The sequence below is a fragment of the Bos grunniens genome, chromosome 15, assembly GCF_055505025.1.
Source record: "Bos grunniens cultivar Pamir isolate PY7600 chromosome 15, Bosgru_T2T1.0, whole genome shotgun sequence".
Lineage (NCBI taxonomy): Eukaryota > Metazoa > Chordata > Mammalia > Artiodactyla > Bovidae > Bos > Bos grunniens.
The window spans coordinates 25,304,561-25,325,787 of record NC_141179.1 but is presented as its reverse complement, the minus strand read 5'-3'; the positions used below and the strand labels follow the sequence as shown (position 1 = coordinate 25,325,787).

Below are 21,227 nucleotides of genomic sequence, written 5' to 3'. Positions count from 1 at the left end.
CCTGGGTTAGGAAGATCCACTGGAGAAGAGAACGGCAGCCCACTCCAGTATTCTTGCCTGGTGAATTCCATGGGCAGAGGAGCCTGGTGGGCTGCAGTCTACGGAGTTGCAAAGAGTCAGGCATGATGAGCAACTAACACACACATAGGAGTACAGACTGAGGGCAAAAGGAAAAGAGGGTGGCAGAGAATGAGATGGTTAGGTAGCAATGGACATAAATTTGAGCACACTCTGGGCGAGAGTGGAGGACAGAGGAGCCTGGTGGGCTACGGTCCATTAGGTCACAAAGAGCCAGACACAGCTGAGCAACTCAACAACAACGGAGATAAAAATCTGCTTCCTCACAATGGCCCTTGACCCCCTCTTACGTGGCAAAGGACAATTATGTTTGTAGAATCCAGCTCTTACATCACATAATGCAGAAGGGTGGGCTAAAGCTGTGAAGCAATGAATAACAGGTACAGATATCAATACACACAAACAATAATAGGTAATATTTATGAAATACTTATATTGTGCAGCTACTGTTCCATGTACTTTACAAATATTGACTCATTTAATCCGTGTAATGATTCTTTGAAGAACCATATTTAGAAGTCCAGTGACTCCCAAGCAAGATATGTAAAAGCCACCTATCACTAGACACTTTATTGCTAAAACTACCAAACACCAAAGACTATGAGACGATGCTGAAAACATCCAGAGAAAAACCACAGATTATCTCCAAAGAGTGATAGTTACCCTGAGAACTGACATCGAAGGGCACAAAAGGAAGGCTGAAGATGAAACAGTACTGTCGATGGGGCTGGAAAGAGTCCCTGTCAGATTAGAATCTTTAACAAGAAGTCTTTCAAGAATTCAAACAAAATAAAAACATTTTCAGACAAAAAAGGAAGTTTGCCACTATATGGTCCTATCAAATGGACATCCTAAATAATGTCTTTCAGAGAGAAGGAATGTGAACCCAGAGGGAAGGTCTGAGATGCAAGAAAGAATGAAGAATGATAATTTGTGGGTAATTCTAACAAACATATAAAAAAACAATGTCATTTGTGGTTATAAATAAGCAATGAAAAAGAGAACCTCACGACAGATGCTACATACCTTTCAAAGATAATAACTAGATATCATATTTGCCTAAGTAAATATACACTTAAGTAAGTATACAACACATATAAAACTTGAATGGACTTATAACCAACAGTGAACTTAAAAATTTTTCCCACACAAGACCTTCAGGGCAGATGGCTTCACAAATGAGTTCTACCATATATTCAAGGAACATTGTAATCTCACACAAACTCAGAGAACAGAAAAAGAACAAAATACTCCTCGAGTAATTTGATAACTTTAGCAAAACCATGATACCAAGGTTATCTATGAGAAAAAGGACAAGCTAAAATCACTCATGAATGTAAGTACAAAAATCCTACACAATTTTTGTCTGGCCAATCAAACAACAAATACTTAGAGAATGCATACTATGTTCCAGACACTGGTTTAAGCATTTTGAACATATTACTAAACTTTACAATAGTTCTGTGAGTCAGGTACTATTATTATCCCCATTTCACATATGAAGAGATTAGAGACAAGTTAAATAACTTGCCAGGGTCACTCCAGATAATGGTGCAGCCAGGTTTCAAACCGAAGCCTGAAACGTGCATTCTTTTAGGAGTTATACTGTAAACCAGGTGGGCTTGTCCCCCAAAGTCAATTTAACATTCAAAAAATAAATTTATGTAGATAGTTATATTTACATATCAAAGGGAAATATAACTTCCGATCCAGTCAATAGCGAGGGAAAAAAGCTTAAATTCAACATCCATTCACAATAAAAACAGCTCTTGGCAAACCGGGAATAAAATGCAACTCCCTTAATGTGATAAGGATTATCTACAAAAACTTCAACAAACATCATACTTAATCATGACGATTTAGAATCTTCCCCTTTGACTTGAGAACAGAGACAAGATTGCTAACAATTATCAATTTTATTCAAGATTCTACTAGGGGATCTTAGCACAGTAGGTAAGAAAAATGTGTACAAGGATTAGAAATAAGATAAGCAGATGATGATATACATAGAAAGTGAAAAATAATCTATGAATAAATTACTAGGATTAGAGTTTAGCAAAGTTTCTTGATACCAAGTCAATGTAAAAATATTAAATATTTCTAACCAGCAGCAGTGATAAAATGAAATTTAAAACAGACTTCATTCACAATGGCATTAAAAAAATGTGAAGTACTGAGGAATAAATCCAACAAAACATGTACAAGATATTAATGGAGAAAATTATAAAATTTTATTGAGAGACATAAAAGAAGACCTAAATAAATGGAGAAATATACCAGTTCATGGATTGGAGGACTCAACATTGTAAAGATGTCATTTCTCTCCAAATTGATTTATAGACTCGGTAAAATCGCAATTAAGATCCCAATAGGTTTTTGCCGGAACTTGACAAGCCAGCTCTAAAATTTATATGACAGCACCAAGGGCCAAGAGTGGCTACTCTTGAAGAAGAAGAATAAAGTGGGAGGACTTGCTCAACCAGATGTAATACTTATTCTAAAGCTGTAGTAATTAAGACGGCGTGGTTTGGGATGAGGATTGACAAACAGACCAATGAAACAGAATAGAGAACCCATAAAGGGACCTATGCTCCTATGAACATTTGATGAACGGCAGAGGTGACATCCCAGGTCAATAGCAAAAAGATAGACTTTTCAGTAAATAATGCTGACATAAATGAGTATCCATAGGTGAGAAAATGGAATTAGGACCTCTCTTGACAATATAATACAGAGAAATTAACTCAGGTGGATTAAAAAACTATATATAAAGAATATACATGGGCTTCCCTGGTGGCTCAGTGGTAAAGAATCCACCTGCCAATGCAGGAGACACAGGTTCGATCCCTGGGTTGGGAAGATCCCCTGGCAAAGGAAATGGCAACTCACTCCAGTATTCTTGCTTGGGAAATCCAATGGGCAGAGGAGCCTGCTCAGCTACAGTCTGGGGGATCACAAAAGAGTGAGACAGGACTTAGCAACTAAACAACAAAATGTGTATAGCTACAGCTACAGGTATCAACAATGATGTTTCTTCAAATGCTACAGAGTGAAAGATGCAAGTCATAAAAAAAGACTGATTTTTTTTATCAGTCTTATACAAAGTTCAAAACAGGCTAGAGTAAACAATATCATTTAGTGATGCCTAAAAGCATGAAAAACAGTGAAATGATTGCTTTAGATGTCAGGATAGAAGTTCCTTCAGGAGGGAAAGGAAGGGACTGTGCTGAGGTGAAGGAAGATTCTTCAGTCTTCTACTTCTTGACTCATGGGTGATCCCATGGTGTTTATTTTATATGAGTCTTTACACTTTAAATGTTTTGTGAACATTTTTCTACATATACTGTATCTCACAATTAAAAAAAAAAAATCCCGCACATCTAGATGCAGAGCCACTTTTAAAACAAACACAGATTGAGAGACCAAGGGTACTTGATCATGTAGGTTTTCCCAAGTTTCCTCTGTAAAGTAGGTCCTCAGCGACAGTTTTATCCAGTGGGGTTAAATCACTCAAGGGCACTAAAGGATAAAGGACTATCTCAACAAAAATAGGGCAAGGATGGCGGGGAACATTACAGAAGCTGCCATTCAAGTTTCCTTCCAAGCTTCTCTTTCCAATTCTGGAAGAAGTCCTTCTGTGCTTCAGACATCAAGGCTTACTTTAGATCAGTGGCCCGATATGCTCCAGAGACGATCAGACCCCAGTCAGCAGTGATCTCTCCTATTATACTCCGTGGCTTCTGCTGATATCCAAGAAAGCAATGGTTGCCCAGGCATGCTGCAGCAATTAGGAGCCTGCTCCCACTGCCTCTGCCAGCTGTAGGGGTGTGTGTCAGGGGTGGGGGGATGGGGGTGGCTCGTTAATATGGCAGAGAAGTGGGTCTACTGAGCCTCTTTCTGGATTCTTTGCTCAAACCAAACCTGAGGCCAGGTTTGAGCCCCCAGATCAGGGTCCCAGCAGAGCCAAATGAAGCAACTCCTACAGTCAGAGGAACCAGCAATCTGGGGGCCTTTCAAGCTCTTGGTAATTAACAAGAAATAAACAAAATTATAAGCAAAATGATAACTCATCAAATTTGATGTTGTCCCACAGGGCTTGCTTGAGAGTTTAATGAATGCATATGGTGAGTCCAGGGATGATTAATCTGAGCCTTAATTGCAGGGGAGTGGGGAGGTTTTTCTTAAAGTCCACAACCTCTCAGCTTCCCTCTTTGATTGAGAGTCCTGCCTACCTGTCGGGAAGAAAGGACAGCTGTCCACTCAGACCACGAGAAGGGCAGTGTGAGCGCAGAGAACTACCTCTTGTTCCCTGTGCCTCTAACAATGCGTTCTCCCACAGGGCCTTGGGTTGAAAACCCACAGCCGCACTGACACTGGCTTGGCCAGAAACTGCTTATCTAGTTATCTCTCTGGTTATCTATACTCATGAATCTCCATGCTTTAACCTGGCCACTGAACCCATTGCCCAGGTTGCAGAAAGGTTTTAGAAGGGTATCAAGCATAAGAAGGAGAGGAAGACGTGAGCTGCTTGGCCACAGGAAGAAGGGTGAGGGGAGACGAAAGATATTGGTGGGGTGGGGGAGGGCTGCTCAGGAAAGCATAAAGTGCTTGAGCCTCAGCCTCAGTCAATGTCATCATCCAGCCAAAAGGTGTCCAGCCCCTGCCCAACCCCATTGCACGCGAGGTGTTTGAACTTCAGGGAGATGGCGTTCTGGGCTTCTTGGCTGTGGCAGGGGGGCCTGCTAGCTGGAGATCAGTGTGTGCCCAGCAGAGGTCATGCTGATCAAAGTGCAGTGAGGCCGGAGATCAGGGTGCTGCTTCCATAACATCTATCTGGCAAAGGCTGACACCTTTAGTGGGTTCTGTGTTCTTTGGATTATTTTGCTTTGCTTCCTTTCCTCCTTGGATATGTCCCTACTTGCAATACTTATGTGTGTGCATGCTCAGTCACTTCAGATCAGATCAGATCAGTCGCTCAGTCGTGTCCGACTCTTTGCGACCCCATGAATTGCAGCACGCCAGGCCTCCCTGTCCATCACCAACTCCCGGAGTTCACTCAGACTCACGTCTATCGAGTCAGTGATGCCATCCAGCCATCTAATTCTCTATCGTCCCCTTCTCCTCCTGCCCCCAATCCCTCCCAGCATCAGGGTCTTTTCCAATGAGTCAACTCTTCGCATGAGGTGGCCAAACCATGTCCAATTCTTTGTGATCCTATGGACCGAAGCCTGCCAGGCTCCTCTGTCCATGGGATTCTCCAGGCAAGAATACTGGAGTGGGTTGTCATGCCCTCTTGCAGGGGATCTTCCCAACCCAGGGATTGAACCTGCATCTTCTGTGTTGCAGACCTGTCTGGTTTCTTTACCTTTGAGCCAGTGGGGAAGCACTTATAATACTTTCTGAGATCTAACTAAGCTATCTGCTCTTTTCCACTGATTTTTTTTTCCTTGTTTCCTACTTATTACTGTAATGTTACAGTATATTTAGGACACTCGTCCTGTCACTAATAATGCTATACAAATACAAGCAAGATGTATTTCATTCTTTTCTCCCTCTGCTTATTACATATGTAAAAAACAAATCATTTTATGTTCTGAGTAAAAGCTCTTTGGACTATGATTGGATTTAGTAATTCTGTTTCTCTTTGTTTAGTTTTGGAAAATGCATGAGGTCAGGAGACTAAAAGAGAATGCTTGTGAAATTGGAAAAAGCACAGCAAAGTTTGAATGTGGGCTTTTTTAAAAAATGGAAGAAATCTGCAATAACTTCATGAAAATCAGACTCCGCAAAGGAAGCCAAGTCTCAGGGGAAAAAAAAAAGCTGTGATTGTCAGTCTTCAGTCTCTTGTTAGAAAGCTTTTGAAAGGAAGAATCTGTGTAGTACAAGTGGATTCACCCATTCAATTCTATTTTCTTTTCTCCCTCCTGTTTTCCAACTATTCCCAAGTGTTTATTGTATATTTTTATGTGCATTTTTGTAAAATATGTACTGTTGCTCCATTATTGTTGTTGTTTAGTCACCAAGTTATGTTCAACTCTGCACAACCCCACGGACTGTACCCCACCAAGCTCCTGTCCATGGGATTCTCTGGGCAAGAATACTGGAGTGGGTTGACCTTCTCCAGGGGGTCTTCCCAACCCAGAGATCAAACCCGTGTGTCCACCATTGGCAGGCGGGTTCTTTACCACTGAGCCACCAGGGACTGTATCCATGGTTTTTGAAATACTGATTTATAGCTGTGTCAGGTCTGTTGTCGGAGAAGGCAATGGCCACCCACACCAGTACTCTTGCCTGGAAAATCCCATGGATGGAGGAGCCTGGTGGGCTGCAGTCCATGGGGTCGCTAAGAGTCGGACACGACTGAGCGACTTCACTTTCACTTCTCACTTTCATGCATTGGAGAAGGAAATGGCAACCCACTCCAGTGTTCTTGCCTGGAGAATACCAGGGATGGGGGAGCCTGGTGGGCTACTGTCTATGGGGTCCCACAGAGTTGGACATGACTGAAGCAACTTAGCAGCAGCAGCAGCAGCAGCAGCAGCAGGTCTGTTGTGGAGCGTGGGATCTTCGTCCCACATGGTCTTCACCGTGGCCTGCAGGATCTTCTGTGTCGGCTCTCGGGCTCAGTAGCTGCAGCGCCCAGGCTTAGTTGCCTGGCGGCATATGGAATCTTAGTTCCTCAACCGGGGATCGAACCTGAGTCCGTTGCATGGAAGGTGGATTCATAACCACTGGATCACTGGGGAAGTCTCTGCATATATTTTCATTTATGCCATTTCCACTCTGCTTTGAAGGCCCATTCCCATTGCTGTGTGCACATGTGGCCCGTTACTTCTGACCATGGCTCCCTCCCTGACTTGCTTCCCCTTATTTGTTATCTACTCCCCCAGTAATGGACACCCAAGTTGCCGCTAACTCCCAGCACAACATTCTGTAGATATCCAGGTCTCTCTATGGACCCATGTGAGCCTTTTCACGGGGTATATTCCCAGGAGTAGAAATGCTGAGTCATAAGGTAGCCACATATTTAATTTTACCAAGAATCACCAGATTGCCTCCAGCAAGGCTGCACCATCTACATTTCCACCAGCAGTGCATGGCTTTTGCTGTGCTACCAGACTCACATGCATGCCTCCAAACCCTACAGCACTTCTTGGAACGATTGATCTACTGTACCAGTTTTTGCCAGTCTCGTGAGAATAAGTGAAGAGGTGTATATAAACATATATATATTTTTTGCCTTTCTCCGGTGAGCTTGAGTACATCTAAACATGTGTATGAGTAAGTAAGCTAAGCAACATAACCAACCCCAGATCTCAATGGCTTAACAAAACCATTGACAAAAATGGTTTATTAACAAAAATGCTTATTTTTTGTTCACATCACAGTGCAGTGTAGCCAGGGCCAGGGGCAGAGTACTACTCCAGGTGGTCAGGCTTCTATTGCATAGCTCTGTCATCTTCTAGGGCCTCAGGGTCCTCTGCTGGATTCTCCACATACAGCCAACGGGGGCCAGAAGAGAGAGCCCTCAGGGAACAGCACACACGGTGTGCTGTGCCACACACAGACGCGGTCACATTCCTCGGGCCAGAATTCGGCCACAGGAAACGGCCTGGGAAATGCAATGCCCTGTGTGCCAAAGAAGAGAAGACGTGGAAACTGGTGAAGAATTAGACAATCTCTGCCATAAGATGTTTATTACTTTGGGGCTTTCCTCTTCTGTAAATTCTCTGATCACATCCCTGTCCTTTTCCCCTTGGACTTCTTCTTGTCATTGTTGTTCATCTGTATATTCTGGAAGGTATCCGTTTCTGGTTGGTTTTACCATTGCAAATATTTCTTCCAATCTGTCTGCCTGATCACCTTGGCTATTGGGGTCTTTCACCACTCAGGAATCTAATTTTTATATAACCTAGTTAACCAATTTTTAGCCTTACAGTTTTCATTTTTGCAAGTGTGTTTGCTATTTATTTACTCCATATCTGGATTCCTCTCTTTTTTAAAAGAATGTTGTTTAGTTTTGGATGTACTGGATCTTCACTGCTGTGCAGGTTTTCCTCTAGTTGCAGGGAGCAGGGGGTGGGGTATGGGTGGCTTCTCTTGTTGCAGGAAGCGTGGGCTCTAGGGTGTGAGGGCTTCTGTAGTTTCAGCACATGGGCTCAGTAGTTGCGGCTCCCGAGCTCTAGAGCACAGGCTCAGTGGCTGTGGCGCGTGAGCTTAGCTGCTCCGTGGCATGTGGGATCTTCCCAGACCAGGGATCAAACCTGTGGCTCCTGTGCTGTCAAGCAGAATCTTTACCACCGAGCCACTTGGGAAGCCCAGGTTCCTCTTGAAAGCACCATGTCACTACCTCCTTTGTCAGTTTTCCCCTCCGTCCCCAATTTGCAGAAGCATCACCTATTAAGAACAGGGACATGGAAGGTCCCCCAGGGAAAGGCTCACCCAGAGGCTAATTTCCCAGCCTTCTCATCTCTTTCCAGCATCCAGTTTTCCCTAATCCTGTAGGCTCTGGCCTGGAAAACTCGGTTCCCCAAAGCGCCTATGGAAATGCACAAAACAGTTCATTCAGGAAGCCGTTTTGACTGGCACGAGAGGTAGGTGAGAGCCAGGTCTGGAGCCTGAGCCTGTTAAGATGCTTGCAGTGTTTAAAGGGTGCGAAGTTGGAACGTTCTCAGACACACCAGAACTTCTTTTAACCTCGCTCCCATGTCATTTCTTTTTTTTTTTTCCTTTAATATTGTATTTATTTGTTTATTTTTGTCTGCACTGGGTCTTCTTTGCTGAGTGCGGGCTTTCTCTAGCTGCGGCGAGTGGGGCTACTTTCTTGCTGTGGCACTGACTCTATAGTTGTGGCTCACGGGCTTAGTTGCTCCGAGACATGTGGTTCGCCCCAGAACCAGGGATGGATCCCGTGTCGTGTCCGCCGCACTGGGAGACCGACGCTCAACCGCCGAGCCACCAGGGAAGTCTCCCATGTTGTTTCTTGACTTCGGTCTCCTGCTCACCCTTTTCCCTTGCCTGAAAAGCCCTCTCTACCTTTGCTTGGTTAAACCTTCTTATCCTAAACCTGGGCATTACTTCCAGGAAGCCTTCTCTGGAAGGCTCCATCCCACCCCCAGGTTCAGGTGAATGCACGTCTGAGTCTTGCACAATGGTCACTGAACTTACCACACTGCGTTACAATGGCCATTTGCCTACGCGATCGCGAACTTTTGGGAAGAATCTGAATCCAATTCTGTGTCCAGTTCCCCTGTGTACTCTTAGCACTAGAGCAACACCTAACACATGCAATAACAGCTGTTGGATGGATCTGATGGGCTTACTATGTCCTGTCCACTGAACTTGGCTCTCCTATCCCAGTTTCATGGGCTTCGGGGAGGTTTTCATTACTGCAGAGACACCCCAGAAGAATTCCCTTCCAGAAACCAGCTGGGGTTCCTCTCCCTTGGTGTGTCATCCTGACTACTCATGGGTCATCTCTAGTCGGGCTCTGACGCAGCAGATCTGATCAGATCTCCTGGACCTTAGCCTCAGCTCGGGGTGAGGTGGGGCAGTGGGGTAGGCGGGGAGAGGGACGGCCGTCATAATTATATACGGTTAAATGAAGGTGGTGAAAGTCAGAGTGCTCTGTCTTGGGAGTGGCCTCCTTTTCCCGGTTCGCCCATTCAGCAGTCAAGTTGGACAGGAGAGCAGGCTCAGTTGGGAGTGGCCTCCTTTTCCCGGTTCGCCCATTCAGCAGTCAAGTTGGACAGGAGAGCAGGCTCACACAATGAGCAGGCGGTGCACAAGCAAGAGTGAAAGAGAGTCCTCCAGCCCCACTGGCCCTGCTGCCTGCCGAGCTCAAGTCTCGGCTGCCCCCTTGTGTCCACAGAGTGAAGGACAAGGGAAACTTCATCCAAAGCTGGGCTAGGACTGGTCCCCTGCCTCCTTCTCCCCAAGGGCACCCCCCCACACACAGGGACTCCCATGCAGCAGGACCGCCTGCCCTGCCCTCCCCAACAGCCTCTGCCCCAGTTACTCTCCACAGTATCGCCCTGTTTATTTCCTTCTCGGGGCTTCTCACACCGTTATTTTGGCCCACTCTTGTTGCCTGCCACCCTGGTGGCTCAGAGGGTAAAGTGTCTGCCCGTAATGCGGGACAGCCGGGTTCCATCCCTGGGTTGGGAAGATCCCCTGGAGAAGGAAATGGCAACCCACTCCAGTGTCCTTGCCTGGAGAATCCCATGGACGGAGGAGCCTGGTAGGCTACAGTCCATGGGGTCGCAAACGGACACAACTGAGAGACTTCACTTTCACTTCCCCACCCCTCTCAAGGGCAAGGAGATTGAGGGCAGGGCCTTGTTGGACTCAGTCACTGCATGCCTAGATATAGAACAGGCCCAGCAGGGAGCAGCCACGCAGCATGCATTTCCCGATCAAGGTTCCCCAAAGACGCCTGATGTCCGCCCACGGTTCCCATCAGGGCCGAGCTGCCTCCTTCTCCTGAAATGCCTTCAACACCCCAGCCCACCTCCCCTCCACCTCATTGTCTGCCTGGAAACCTGGTATTTATGGTTAGTCCAGGGCTCAGTTTAAACATTGCCTCTTTGGGACAAACATATGGACACTAAGGGGAAGGTGGGGAGGGTGAGATGAACTGGGAAACTGAGATTGATATATACACACTATTGATACTATATGTAAATAGATAACTAATGAGAACCTACTGTGTAGCTTGGGGAACTCTACTCAGTGCTCTGTGGTAACCTAAATGGGAAGGAAATCCAAAAAACTGGGGCTATATGTAAACGTATGGCTTCCCTGGTGGCTCAGTTGGTAAAGAATCTGCCTGCAATGCAGGAGACCCCCGTTCAATTCCTGGGTTGGGAAGATCCACTGGAGAAGGGATAGGCTACCCACTCCAGTATTCTTGGGCTTCCCTTGTGGCTCAACTGGTAAAGAATCTGCCTGCAATGTGGGAGACCTGGGTTCGAGCCCTAGGTTGGGAAGATCCCTGGAGAAGGGAAAGGCTACCCACTCCCGTATTCTTGGGCTTCCCTTGTGGCTCAACTGGTAAAGAATCTGCCTGCAATGTGGGAGACCTGGGTTCGAGCCCTAGGTTGGGAAGATCCCTGGAGAAGGGAAAGGCTACCCACTCCCGTATTCTTGGGCTTCCCTTGTGGCTCAACTGGTAAAGAATCTGCCTGCAATGTGGGAGACCTGGGTTCGAGCCCTAGGTTGGGAAGATCCCTGGAGAAGGGAAAGGCTACCCACTCCAGTATTCTTGGGCTTCCCTTGTGGCTCAACTGGTAAAGAATCTGCCTGCAATGTGGGAGACCTGGGTTCGAGCCCTAGGTTGGGAAGATCCCTGGAGAAGGGAAAGGCTACCCACTCCAGTATTCTGGCCTGGAGAATTCCGTGGACTGTATATAGTCCATGGGGTCACAAAGAGTCGGACACAACTGAGAGACTTTCACTTTCACGTTCATTTCCTGGGCTTCCCAGGTGGAGCTAGTGGTAAAGAACTTGCTTGCCAACGCAGGAGATGTAAGAACCGCAGGTTCGATCCCTGGATTGGGAAGATGCCCTGGAAGAGGAAATGGCAACCCACTCCAGTATTCTCGCCTAGAGAATCCCACGGACAGAGAAGCCTGGCAAGCTACAGCCTATAGGGCCACAAAGAGCCAGACGCATCTGAAGCAACTTAGCATGCACGCATGTATACATGTAGCTGACTCACTTTGCCGTGCAGCAGAAACGAACACAACATTGTAAAGCAATTATACTCCAATACATTTTTAAAAATGTTTATTTATTTATTTACTTATTTGGCTGTGTTGGGTCTTAGTTGCAGCATGTGGGATCTAGTTCCCTGACCAGGGATTGAACCTGAGCCTCCTGCTTTGGGAGCACAGAGTCTTCGTCCCTGGACCACCGTAAAAATATGTTTTAAAAATAAACATTACCTCTTCGTGATGCTTCCCTGGTCTCCCCTAAACTGGGCACTTCCTTCTGTGTGCCTTCACCTCCTGTAATGGGATCATAACTGTCTGTGAGCCCGGCAAAGGCTTGTATCAAATTTGTTCTCACACTCTCAGTGTCTGGCAGATGGCAGATGCTAAATAAATATTTACTGATGAACTCTGATTACCCCTGGAGAGACTCACAGAGCCCAAGGCCCGGAACTGCCCTCCCAGCCTCGCCTCCCTCTGCTCTCCAATAGAGAGCCCACCCGGTAGGCAGCACAAACACCACATCATTCACCCAGCATCTTTCCAAGGGCAGGTTTTGTAACAGGATTGTTTACTCCAGGGGAAATGCCTTTCCAACCATCACCCTCCTTTATAATGCATCTTGGCTGCACTTCCTCCTGAAACCTTCCTTGGTTCTAGAGCAGGAACTAATCCTTCCTTCATCTCAGCTTCTCATCACTAGTCCTCTTCCCAATTAATGCTGCCTTGTCCTAGGGCCCTGTATCAGCTCAATGGGTGCTTAGCAGAAGTGTGAAGCCTGTTGTCTCAGCTAATTGTAAACCTTACCCTGTCACTACCCATGTCTCACACACATTAAGTAAAAAGCGTTAGTCACTCAGTCGTGTTTGACTCTTAGCCACCCCATGGACTGTAGCCCACCTGGTTCCTCTGTCCATGGAATTCTCCATGCAAGAATTCAGGAGTGGGATGCCATTCCCTTCTTCAGGGGATCTTCCTGACCCAGGGATGGAACCAGGTCTCCTGTTTTGTAGACAGATTCTTTACCATATGAGCCACCAGGGAAGTCATGAAGCCACTCAAATGCCCATTCACAGGCAACCCATGAAGCATATATGGTAACCTGATGGTCGAGTCAAGAAGCCAACAGCTCCTGATGTGAAAGCTCGTGTTAACTAACATCAGGGCCCCAGAAGAATATCGCCCAGGTATATGCCCACACTTCCTACAGGGAGGCAGAGACTGGGCACCTCAATCCTGCCAAGAACACCCACCCCAGACACTCTCCCCATATGCCCATCCACCTGCTCTTTGCCTGATGCTTTCCCAGCCCAGCTCAGCTTTCTGGTTGCACACTCCAGTGCATACTTGGAGCTCGCCCTGGATGGGGTGTTAGCACTCAGCTTCTGGGTCCGTCGACTTGCAGGCAAGTTCTAGGAGCTAGTCTTGATGTAAACCCAGCCTCTGGGAGTCAGCCTCACTGATCACTCTTGTGGTGGCTCCATGGATAGATGTGACCCACCTCTACTACCATGATCAGCACACAAACACATACATGCACACACACACACACACACACACGCATGCACATGCCCACATACACAAAAAATATACCCCAGATACACACACATGGGGTAGAATGTGATCAAGGGCGTCAATGTTGCAACCACGTTTACTGTGAGGACCAGCCCTAGGCAAAGGTTCTGACACTACACAGTGTCCAGCTGGACGCAGGCACTTGACAAATATTTGTTGAATGACTAAATTGCTTGCTTGCCCACCTCCAATGCCACCCATCGCCACTGATTTGACACTCCTCCTCCCACTCTGAGCACTGGCCTGTTCTACCATACGACATGTATTAGCAGTCCCTCAAGGGACAGAGCCCCAATCTTGGAATCCAGGTGTCTTCAATTTTTCTTTTTTTAATTAATTAATTAGGCTGCCCGAGGTCTTAGTTGCAGGATGTGGGATCTTAAATCTTCATTGCAACATGCAGGATCTTCAGGTGGAGCATGTGGGATCTAGTTCCCTAACCAGGGATTGAACCCGGACCCTCTGCATTGGGAGTGCAGAGTCTTAGCCACTGGACCATCAGGGAAGTCCCTGTCTTCAGTTTTTCTTGAAGTCCACCCAGCACAGTATGTTGTCTCCCCTCTGGGTCTCAGTATCTGTACCAGAAGTTCCTGCCCTTCACCCCGACTCCTTCACTTGGCTTACTCTTGGCCACCCTTTCACCAATTTGCTCCCTACTTCCCTCAAAAAGTCTTTCCCATGTGTCCCATCCCTGCCCAGACGGGGTAAGGTGGGGTTCACTGGACAGCGAAGGAAAACAATTCTCTAGCTCTTTCAGAACTCCTTATGCCATCTTATCACATCCTGTGACAAGGTCTCTACAAGGTCAGCCAAGCTTAAAAAACACACAAGCTCGCTCACATGGTTATTTACTAAGGGTATTCATGTTATACCTTTTGGGTGTCACAGAAACCCTGGGGAGAGGTGTGATGATTTCCATTTCAGAGATGGGGAAACTGAGGTTCTGAGATATTAGGTGCCCACCTAAAGTCACAAGAGCAAGTTGAATCAGAGAGCCAAGGATCAAAATCCATGCGTGTGCTTTCCATTTCAAGGGGCAGGGCTGCAGGATTAGCAGGCATGGGGAGGGAGTTGGAGACTGAGCTCAGAAGGCGGGCAGTCCGAATTGCCTAAAATCAGAGAGCGGGAAGGGTCCTTCCCACTTTATTCCACGCAACCCTGAAGGAGCCCAGAAGGAAGGAGACGCAGCTTTCTTTCTCTGGCCCAATTCTTTTTCCCAGCCTGGGGCCATTAGTGGAATACATTATAAACCTTTCTGGGAGAAGCATCCCAATTGACCTGGCGATCATCTGCCAGCAAGCGTTAGAAGTGAAGCTGGTGAAATGGAGAGAAATACAATCGAGGTGGCAGAGGGATGGCCCCAAGCCCGCTCCCCGCCCCCAACCCGCTCCTCCAAGCCTCTGCCTCTAGTCCCCTCTCCGGGCCACCAGGAAGAACAGCCCTGTGTAGTCAGAGCGGTTATCCAAATGGGTCTCAGCGGCCCGAGTGACCTTCTCCAGCTTCTCAATGATGAAGCCAGCCTCCTGCAGGGCCTCCCGCAGGAATTTCTCATTCAGGGGCAGAGTGGAGAACGTCTTGTCCCCCACCATGAAGAAGGTGGTCTCGAAGCCCCCGCTCAGCACCAGATGGCCCCCGGGCCGGAGCAGGGTCCTGAGATGGCGCAGGGCATCCCGGCAGGCCTGCGGGGTGGGGCAGGCAGCCTCAAGACACAGGGAGGAGATGAGGCCGTCGGCGGGGGGCAGCACCGCGGGCTCCAGGGGCCGTTCTTTCAGGACATCACACTTGAGCACCTGGGTGACGGCTCTCCTTACGCGCTCCTCCTTCTCGGCCCACTTATCTCTGGACGGGAAGGAAGAAAGAGAAAGAGACCGGCTGGGTCATGCTCACCATGTGGACCACTCACGTCACTCCCAGCCATTCTCTGCCTGGCGTTCCGGCTCCCAGAGCAGCAGGCTGCCGGTTCTACAGATGAGAAAACTGAGTCCCATAGAGAGAGCAGCTGGGAACAAAGTGAAGCCCAGCACCTGCCCACCCTGGGGTCACGGGTCAGGGGCCCCCTTCTGGCCCTGCGCCCCTGGAGGTTAGCCCGTTCTCTCTCTGCTAGCCCGTATCTCACATGACCCGACAAGTGCCCCCAGAAACAGAATGTCTGCCTGGACTCAGAGGAGCAAAACTACAGTGTGAGCTTGGGGGACATTGTGGGGGCTGGCCACCCCATTCAACCTCCTTCTCGACTCACACATTCCCTTCTTACCTGTTCTCAGGATGTGGGCCACATGCATTATGCAGTATGAATAAGTACTAGCACTTAAAGGCCTACTCTTTCCAGCTCTGTATTTTTTAAAACACGTAGTCTTAACATACACTCTACTGTATATAAAATAGGTAAACAGCAAAGACCTACTTAGAGCACAGGGAACTATACTCAATATCTTTTAATAACCTAAATAACCCATAATAGAAAAGAATCTGAAAAAGAATATATATATATATACACACACATATAAGTATATGTGTATGGAATCATAGTTTTGTTCAGTCACTAAGTCGTGTCTGACTCTGTGACCTCATGAACGGCAGCACGCCATGCCCCCCCGTCCTTCACTATCTCCTGGAGTTTCCTCAAACTCATATCTGTTGAGTTAGTGATGCCATCCAATCATCTTATCCTCTGTTGTCCCCTCTCCTCCTGCCCTCAGTCTTTCCCAGTATCAGGGTCTTTCCCAATGAGTGGGCTCTTTGCATCAGGTGGCCAAAGTATTGGAGTTTCAGCTTCAGCTTCAGTCCTTTGTTATATACTTGAAACTAACACAACACTGTAAATTAACTATACCTCAATGTTTAAAAAGTAAAAAATAAATCATAGTTTTAAGCAGAAGGAATAAGAAACTAATGCACAACTTCAACCATCTTAACTAGGGAGGATGATATTTGGGGAGTGGAAGGGCAATGGTAGACCTTCCTGGTGCCTTGAAATTAAATGAAAATATACAAGGTAAGTAAATTCTGTTCCACTTGCCATGCAAGATTGTCTTAATTCTAACCCTTATCTCCTGCAATCCACAAAAAGATTCCACAAGTTTAGAGCTCCCTGGAAGTTGTAACTGGAACAACAGGGCACCAGCCAATCAGAAAGGAGGCAGCCGGGAGGGTTCTCCTGCTTGGGCTCAGACCTTTCCTTGTGGACCTTGGTGATGTTTCTTCCTGGCTCCAGGTTTGTCTCTAGCCAGCTCTCATATCTCACTCTTCCTCCTTTCTTCTTCGGGTTCCACTGAATTCCTTCCTTCCTTCTCAGTCTCCATCTACCTTGCCATTTGTACACAAACTCCATGGAAAATTCTTGATTAGGAGCTAAGTGAAGATCATGCAGATCTGAAAACAAGCAACAACCCCCTTACCTGTTCCCCTCAAGCTCACACACGTATTTCACCACTGGAGACCAGTCAAACGCCCCTGGCATCTTCTTCAGCCACTTCTCCAGCTCCTGGAGGTTCTTGTCTGTGTAGTCAGTGGCGATGATCTCTTGGAAAGACTCACAGGCAGAGAGGAACTGGTAGATGGTGGGCCCAGAGCCGATGTCAATCAGGAGTTTCCCTTCCAGCCCACCTGTTTCAGAATAGGAATATTCCTTCTGAATCATTAGTACCTGGGTACTTTGGCCACCTCATGCGAAGAGTTGACTCACTGGAAAAGACTCTGATGCTGGGAGGGATTGGGGGCAGGAGGAAAAGGGGACGCCAGAGGATGAGATGGCTGGATGGCATCACTGACTCGATGGACGTGAGTCTGAGTGAACTCCGGGAGCTGGTGATGCACAGGGAGGCCTGGCGTGCTGCGATTCACGGGGTCGCAAAGAGTCGGACACGACTGAGCAACTGGACTGACTGACTGACTGAGGGCTCCAAGGCCCACGCTTCCCAAAAGATTCTGCTCTTCTTGCTCCACTGGGAGAGGCCACAAGGACTTGACCATCGGGGCATGTAACCTCCAGGACTGGGAACTTTGCTGCACTAACAGCTCCAGCACACTGAGCATGGAGAGTTTTTGCAGGAGGGGAGTGTTAGGAACGAGGGCGCTTGTTTAGGGGTAGAGTGTTAAAGAACCAGCGTTGACATTTCACCTACCAATTTACCACTGTAAAGTGTCCAGGACTTCCCTGGTGGTCCAGTAATTCAGAATCCATCTGTCAGTGCAGGGGACACAGTTTGATCCCTGGTCCCGGAAGATTTTACATATTATGGGGCAACTAAACCCTCAAGCCACAGCTATCGAGCCTGTGCGCCCTAGAGCCTGTGCTCCACAAGAGAAGGCCACACATGACAATTAGAGAGGAGCCCCTGCTCTCTGCAACTAGAGAAAGCCCACACGTAGCAATGAAATAAATACATTAACTAAATTTTTAAAAAGTGTCCAAAGGAGAAATCTGATTCCATTCTTGAGTACACTGGTTGCCCTGTCCCAAGCACTCTTTGTTGATGTGCCCTATGGCCCCACTGAGACCACATGTAATGTTCCAAAGATCAATCAGCAAACATGTATTGAATATCAACTGTATCCCAGAAACTTGCTTGGCAGTTTGGGGACTAAAAGGAGAAAACAGGGCCTGTGAAGAACACTTGGCCTCCCCTTCCTGTCTTGTTTCTCTCCATCCACCAGAGACTGGTTGACACAAAATATCAAGAGTGTTTGGACCTTGGCAAGGGGCTTCCAGGGGCTTCCCAGGTGGCACTAGTGGTTAAAAAAAAAAAAACAAAAAACACCACCTGCCAATTCAGGTAGACATAAGAGATGTGGATTTGATCCCTGGGTCAGAAAGATCCCATGGAGAGGGGCATGGCAACCCACTCCAGTACTCTTGCCTGGAGAATCCCATGGACAGAGGGGCTTGGTGAGCTACAGTCCATGGGGTCACAGAGTCGGACATGACTGAGCGACTGAGCACACACACAGGGGGCTTCCAAGATAAACATGGCCAAGAGGACAGAAAACTAACTGGTCCTGACTGACTGCTGAGATGAGCCAGCTAATCTGCTACTACACTTGCTTGTCTGTATGTTGTTATATCTGTAGGGTACTGCTGCTGCCAAGTCACTTCAGTTGTGTCCGACTCTGTGCGACCCTATAGACGGCAGCTCATCAGGCTCCACCGTCCCTGGGATTCTCCAGGCACGAGTACTGAAGTGGGGTGCCATTGCTGTAGGGTTCAGTAGCAAATAAATTGAAGTAGGCATCAAAGGTTTTAGAAAATTTGATGGCAGAAAATTTTAATTGGAGAAATTCTGGCTACTGGGTTATGTTTTCTTCCCATATGAATGATGAAAAGATACCCAGCATTTGATTTTAGTGGTCCAGCCAGCCTAGCACTATACTTCCCTGGGGCGGCAGTGATGGGGGGAGGTGCAAATCTGAGAGCCAACCACTCACGATGTTTGCATGGGCCACAGCGGCAATCAGGCAGAAGGGCAAAGAAGCAAAGCTTCCCTACACTTTCGGATGCCCTTCAGGTTTCCCTTGCAAGGGATAGGGAGAAGACAGGCCTATTTAGGATCATCAAAGACCACAGCTCTCAGGCTTTATGGGAAGAGAGAATCTGACCTCAGAAACTTTGAGAGGATGCCACCATGTACCATACATCAAGTGTATCTAAACTCTTCCTAACCTCTTTGGTACTCCAGTCGTTAAGAATCCGCCTGCCAATGCAGGGGACACGGGTTCAGTCTATGACCAGGGAAGATTCCACATGCCGTGGGGCATCTAAACACTCGAGCTGCAACTGCTGAGCCCACGTGCCTAGACCCCATGCTCTGCAACGAGAGTAGCCACCGCAGTGAGAAGCCTGTGCACCTCAACAAATAGTAGCCCCAGCTCCTTGCAATTAGAGGAAACCCTTGTGCCGCAAGGAAGAACCAGTGCAGCCAAAAATGAATAATAAATAAAATAAATTTTAAAAAAATCTTCCTGTAGGGCAGAGGCACACTCTCTGAAGATCCCAAGTTGCTATTAATGGTCTGGCCATCCTTTCCCACTCCTACTCGAGGACTGCCCTACAATGAAAGAAAACTAGCATCTGGTTTAAAATTTGAGTGGCCACCCTTCCTCCCACAAACCTGCCCCAGGGCTGAAGGGGATCAGCACCTGGTTTAAAGGTGGCATTGTAGTGTTTTAGCAGGAAATGGAGGACTTCATCCCCGATGGGATCCTGGTTCATCCTGTAATACTCCAGGTAGGATGTGGGCTCAAAATTCTCCTGGTAGACATCAGGCTCCTGGCGTTCCTGAAGAGCCATGGAGAGCAGTGAGTTTTGTCCAGGAAGGAGCAGCAGGCAAACTGATTCCCTGGGCCCTTCTTTGTGGGGCTCAGACTTTGTCCTCCCTCCAGCCCTCAGAACAAACACTGGGATGAAGACCAGAGCAGCCAACAAAGGATGTTTCCTGAACCTGCCTCCCTTTGGCCATTCACCTCTCCAGTTCCCTTCCCCAGCCCCAGGCTTTTCAGTAGCTCTGGCTTGTTTGGAAGTGTTAGTCTCTTTTGCTCCATTTATTGCATCCTCTTCTACAATGATTTTTCAAACTATTTAAAAAGCACGTCTAATTTTTAAACAAAATCTCCAGCAAAGCCCCAGTATAGATGAGAGATCCCAGGATGAGATATCTTGTGCTTAGTCGCTCAGGCATGTCTGACTCTTTGTGACCCCATGGGCTGTAGCCCACCAGGCTCCTCTGTCCATGGGAATTCTCCAGGCAGGAATACTGGGGGGAGGGGGGTTGCCATGCCCTCCTCCAGGGGATCTTCCCAATGCAGGAATTGAACCCAGGTCTCCTGCATTGCAGGCAGATTCTTTACCTTCTGAGCCACTAAGGAAGCCCTGGATGAGATGTCTTCAGATCATATCAGATCAGTCGCTCAGTCGTGTCCGACTCATTGCGACCCCATGAATCGTAGCACGCCAGGCCTCCCTTAGTTAGTTTTTAATTTTTAGTGTTTTCTGAACTACACACCCACCCTCCAACACAACACCCTGGTTTCTGTCCTAGACAACTGAATAAACGTTGATAGTATTTAGTAAAACAGGGAAGACAAGAAGAAGAATAGGTTATAGTTGGGGAGTGAGGAGAGTAAGATGATGAGAGGAGATGGGTTTTGTTTTGAGTATACTCAACTTGAAACTGAAAAATCTAATCTAACTTGGATAAAGTTCTAGAACTCACAGAACGATCTCAGCGGGAGCTAACAGATGTTGTGGGACAAGTGTACAAAATTGTTCTATGACTGAACTAAATTTCTTCTCGAAGCCCCATGCAAATGGGTGGTAGACATTTTATCTCAATTATGTAGTCTTCCTTTACCAGGGGTGAGGGTGGGGAACTTACTTGGTGCCAGGCACGGGAGCTGGCACTTTTTTTTCATCCATGCTGTTGGCATCGAATGAGATCTTGTTGCATAATCTGGTCCCAGCTCACTGATTAACAAGGGTTGCAACATCCTTTCCCAACCTCCATGCCTGTATATCTCTCTCTCTTTTTCCTGTTTCCATTGCCCACTCAGGAGCAAGGGAAATCACTCTTCCGCTCCTCAGGATGTTCTGGGCTGTGAAGCCATCACATCTGTGTGGGCTCAGTAGTTGGGGCTCACAGGCTTATTTACTCCAAGGCATGCAGCATCCTCCCATGTCCCCTACATTGGCAGGCAGAGTCTTTACCACTGAGCCACCAGGGAAGCCCCAGAAAATTTAGATCCTTCTGTGTGGTAGAGCCTCTTGTTTTCTGGTTTTATAATTGGTATCTATGTTATGGTGTTTTGAACAGAGTATATTACTTTATATTATTTCTACTTTGGGGACATTTTATAATTCTCTGGTGCAAC

The 21,227-nt window shown here is 47.3% G+C and overlaps 1 protein-coding gene and 1 non-coding gene across 2 annotated transcripts; both read right to left on the bottom strand.

Annotated features, from left to right (window-relative positions):
- Positions 1-13,796: 13,796 nt before the first annotated feature.
- TRNAG-CCC (transfer RNA glycine (anticodon CCC)) lies at positions 13,797-13,869 on the bottom strand. Its single transcript has one exon. It is a non-coding gene; the product is annotated as a tRNA-Gly (tRNA).
- A 329-nt stretch (positions 13,870-14,198) lies between these two features.
- Positions 14,199-19,847, bottom strand: NNMT (nicotinamide N-methyltransferase). The gene is made up of 3 exons (XM_086339314.1): positions 19,500-19,847; positions 16,763-16,970; positions 14,199-15,203 (listed from the first exon to the last, which is right to left on the bottom strand). The coding sequence occupies exons 1-3, from the start codon at positions 19,648-19,650 to the stop codon at positions 14,771-14,773; spliced, it is 792 nt and encodes a 263-aa protein (XP_086195440.1). The 5' UTR covers positions 19,651-19,847; the 3' UTR covers positions 14,199-14,770.
- Positions 19,848-21,227: the final 1,380 nt, after the last annotated feature.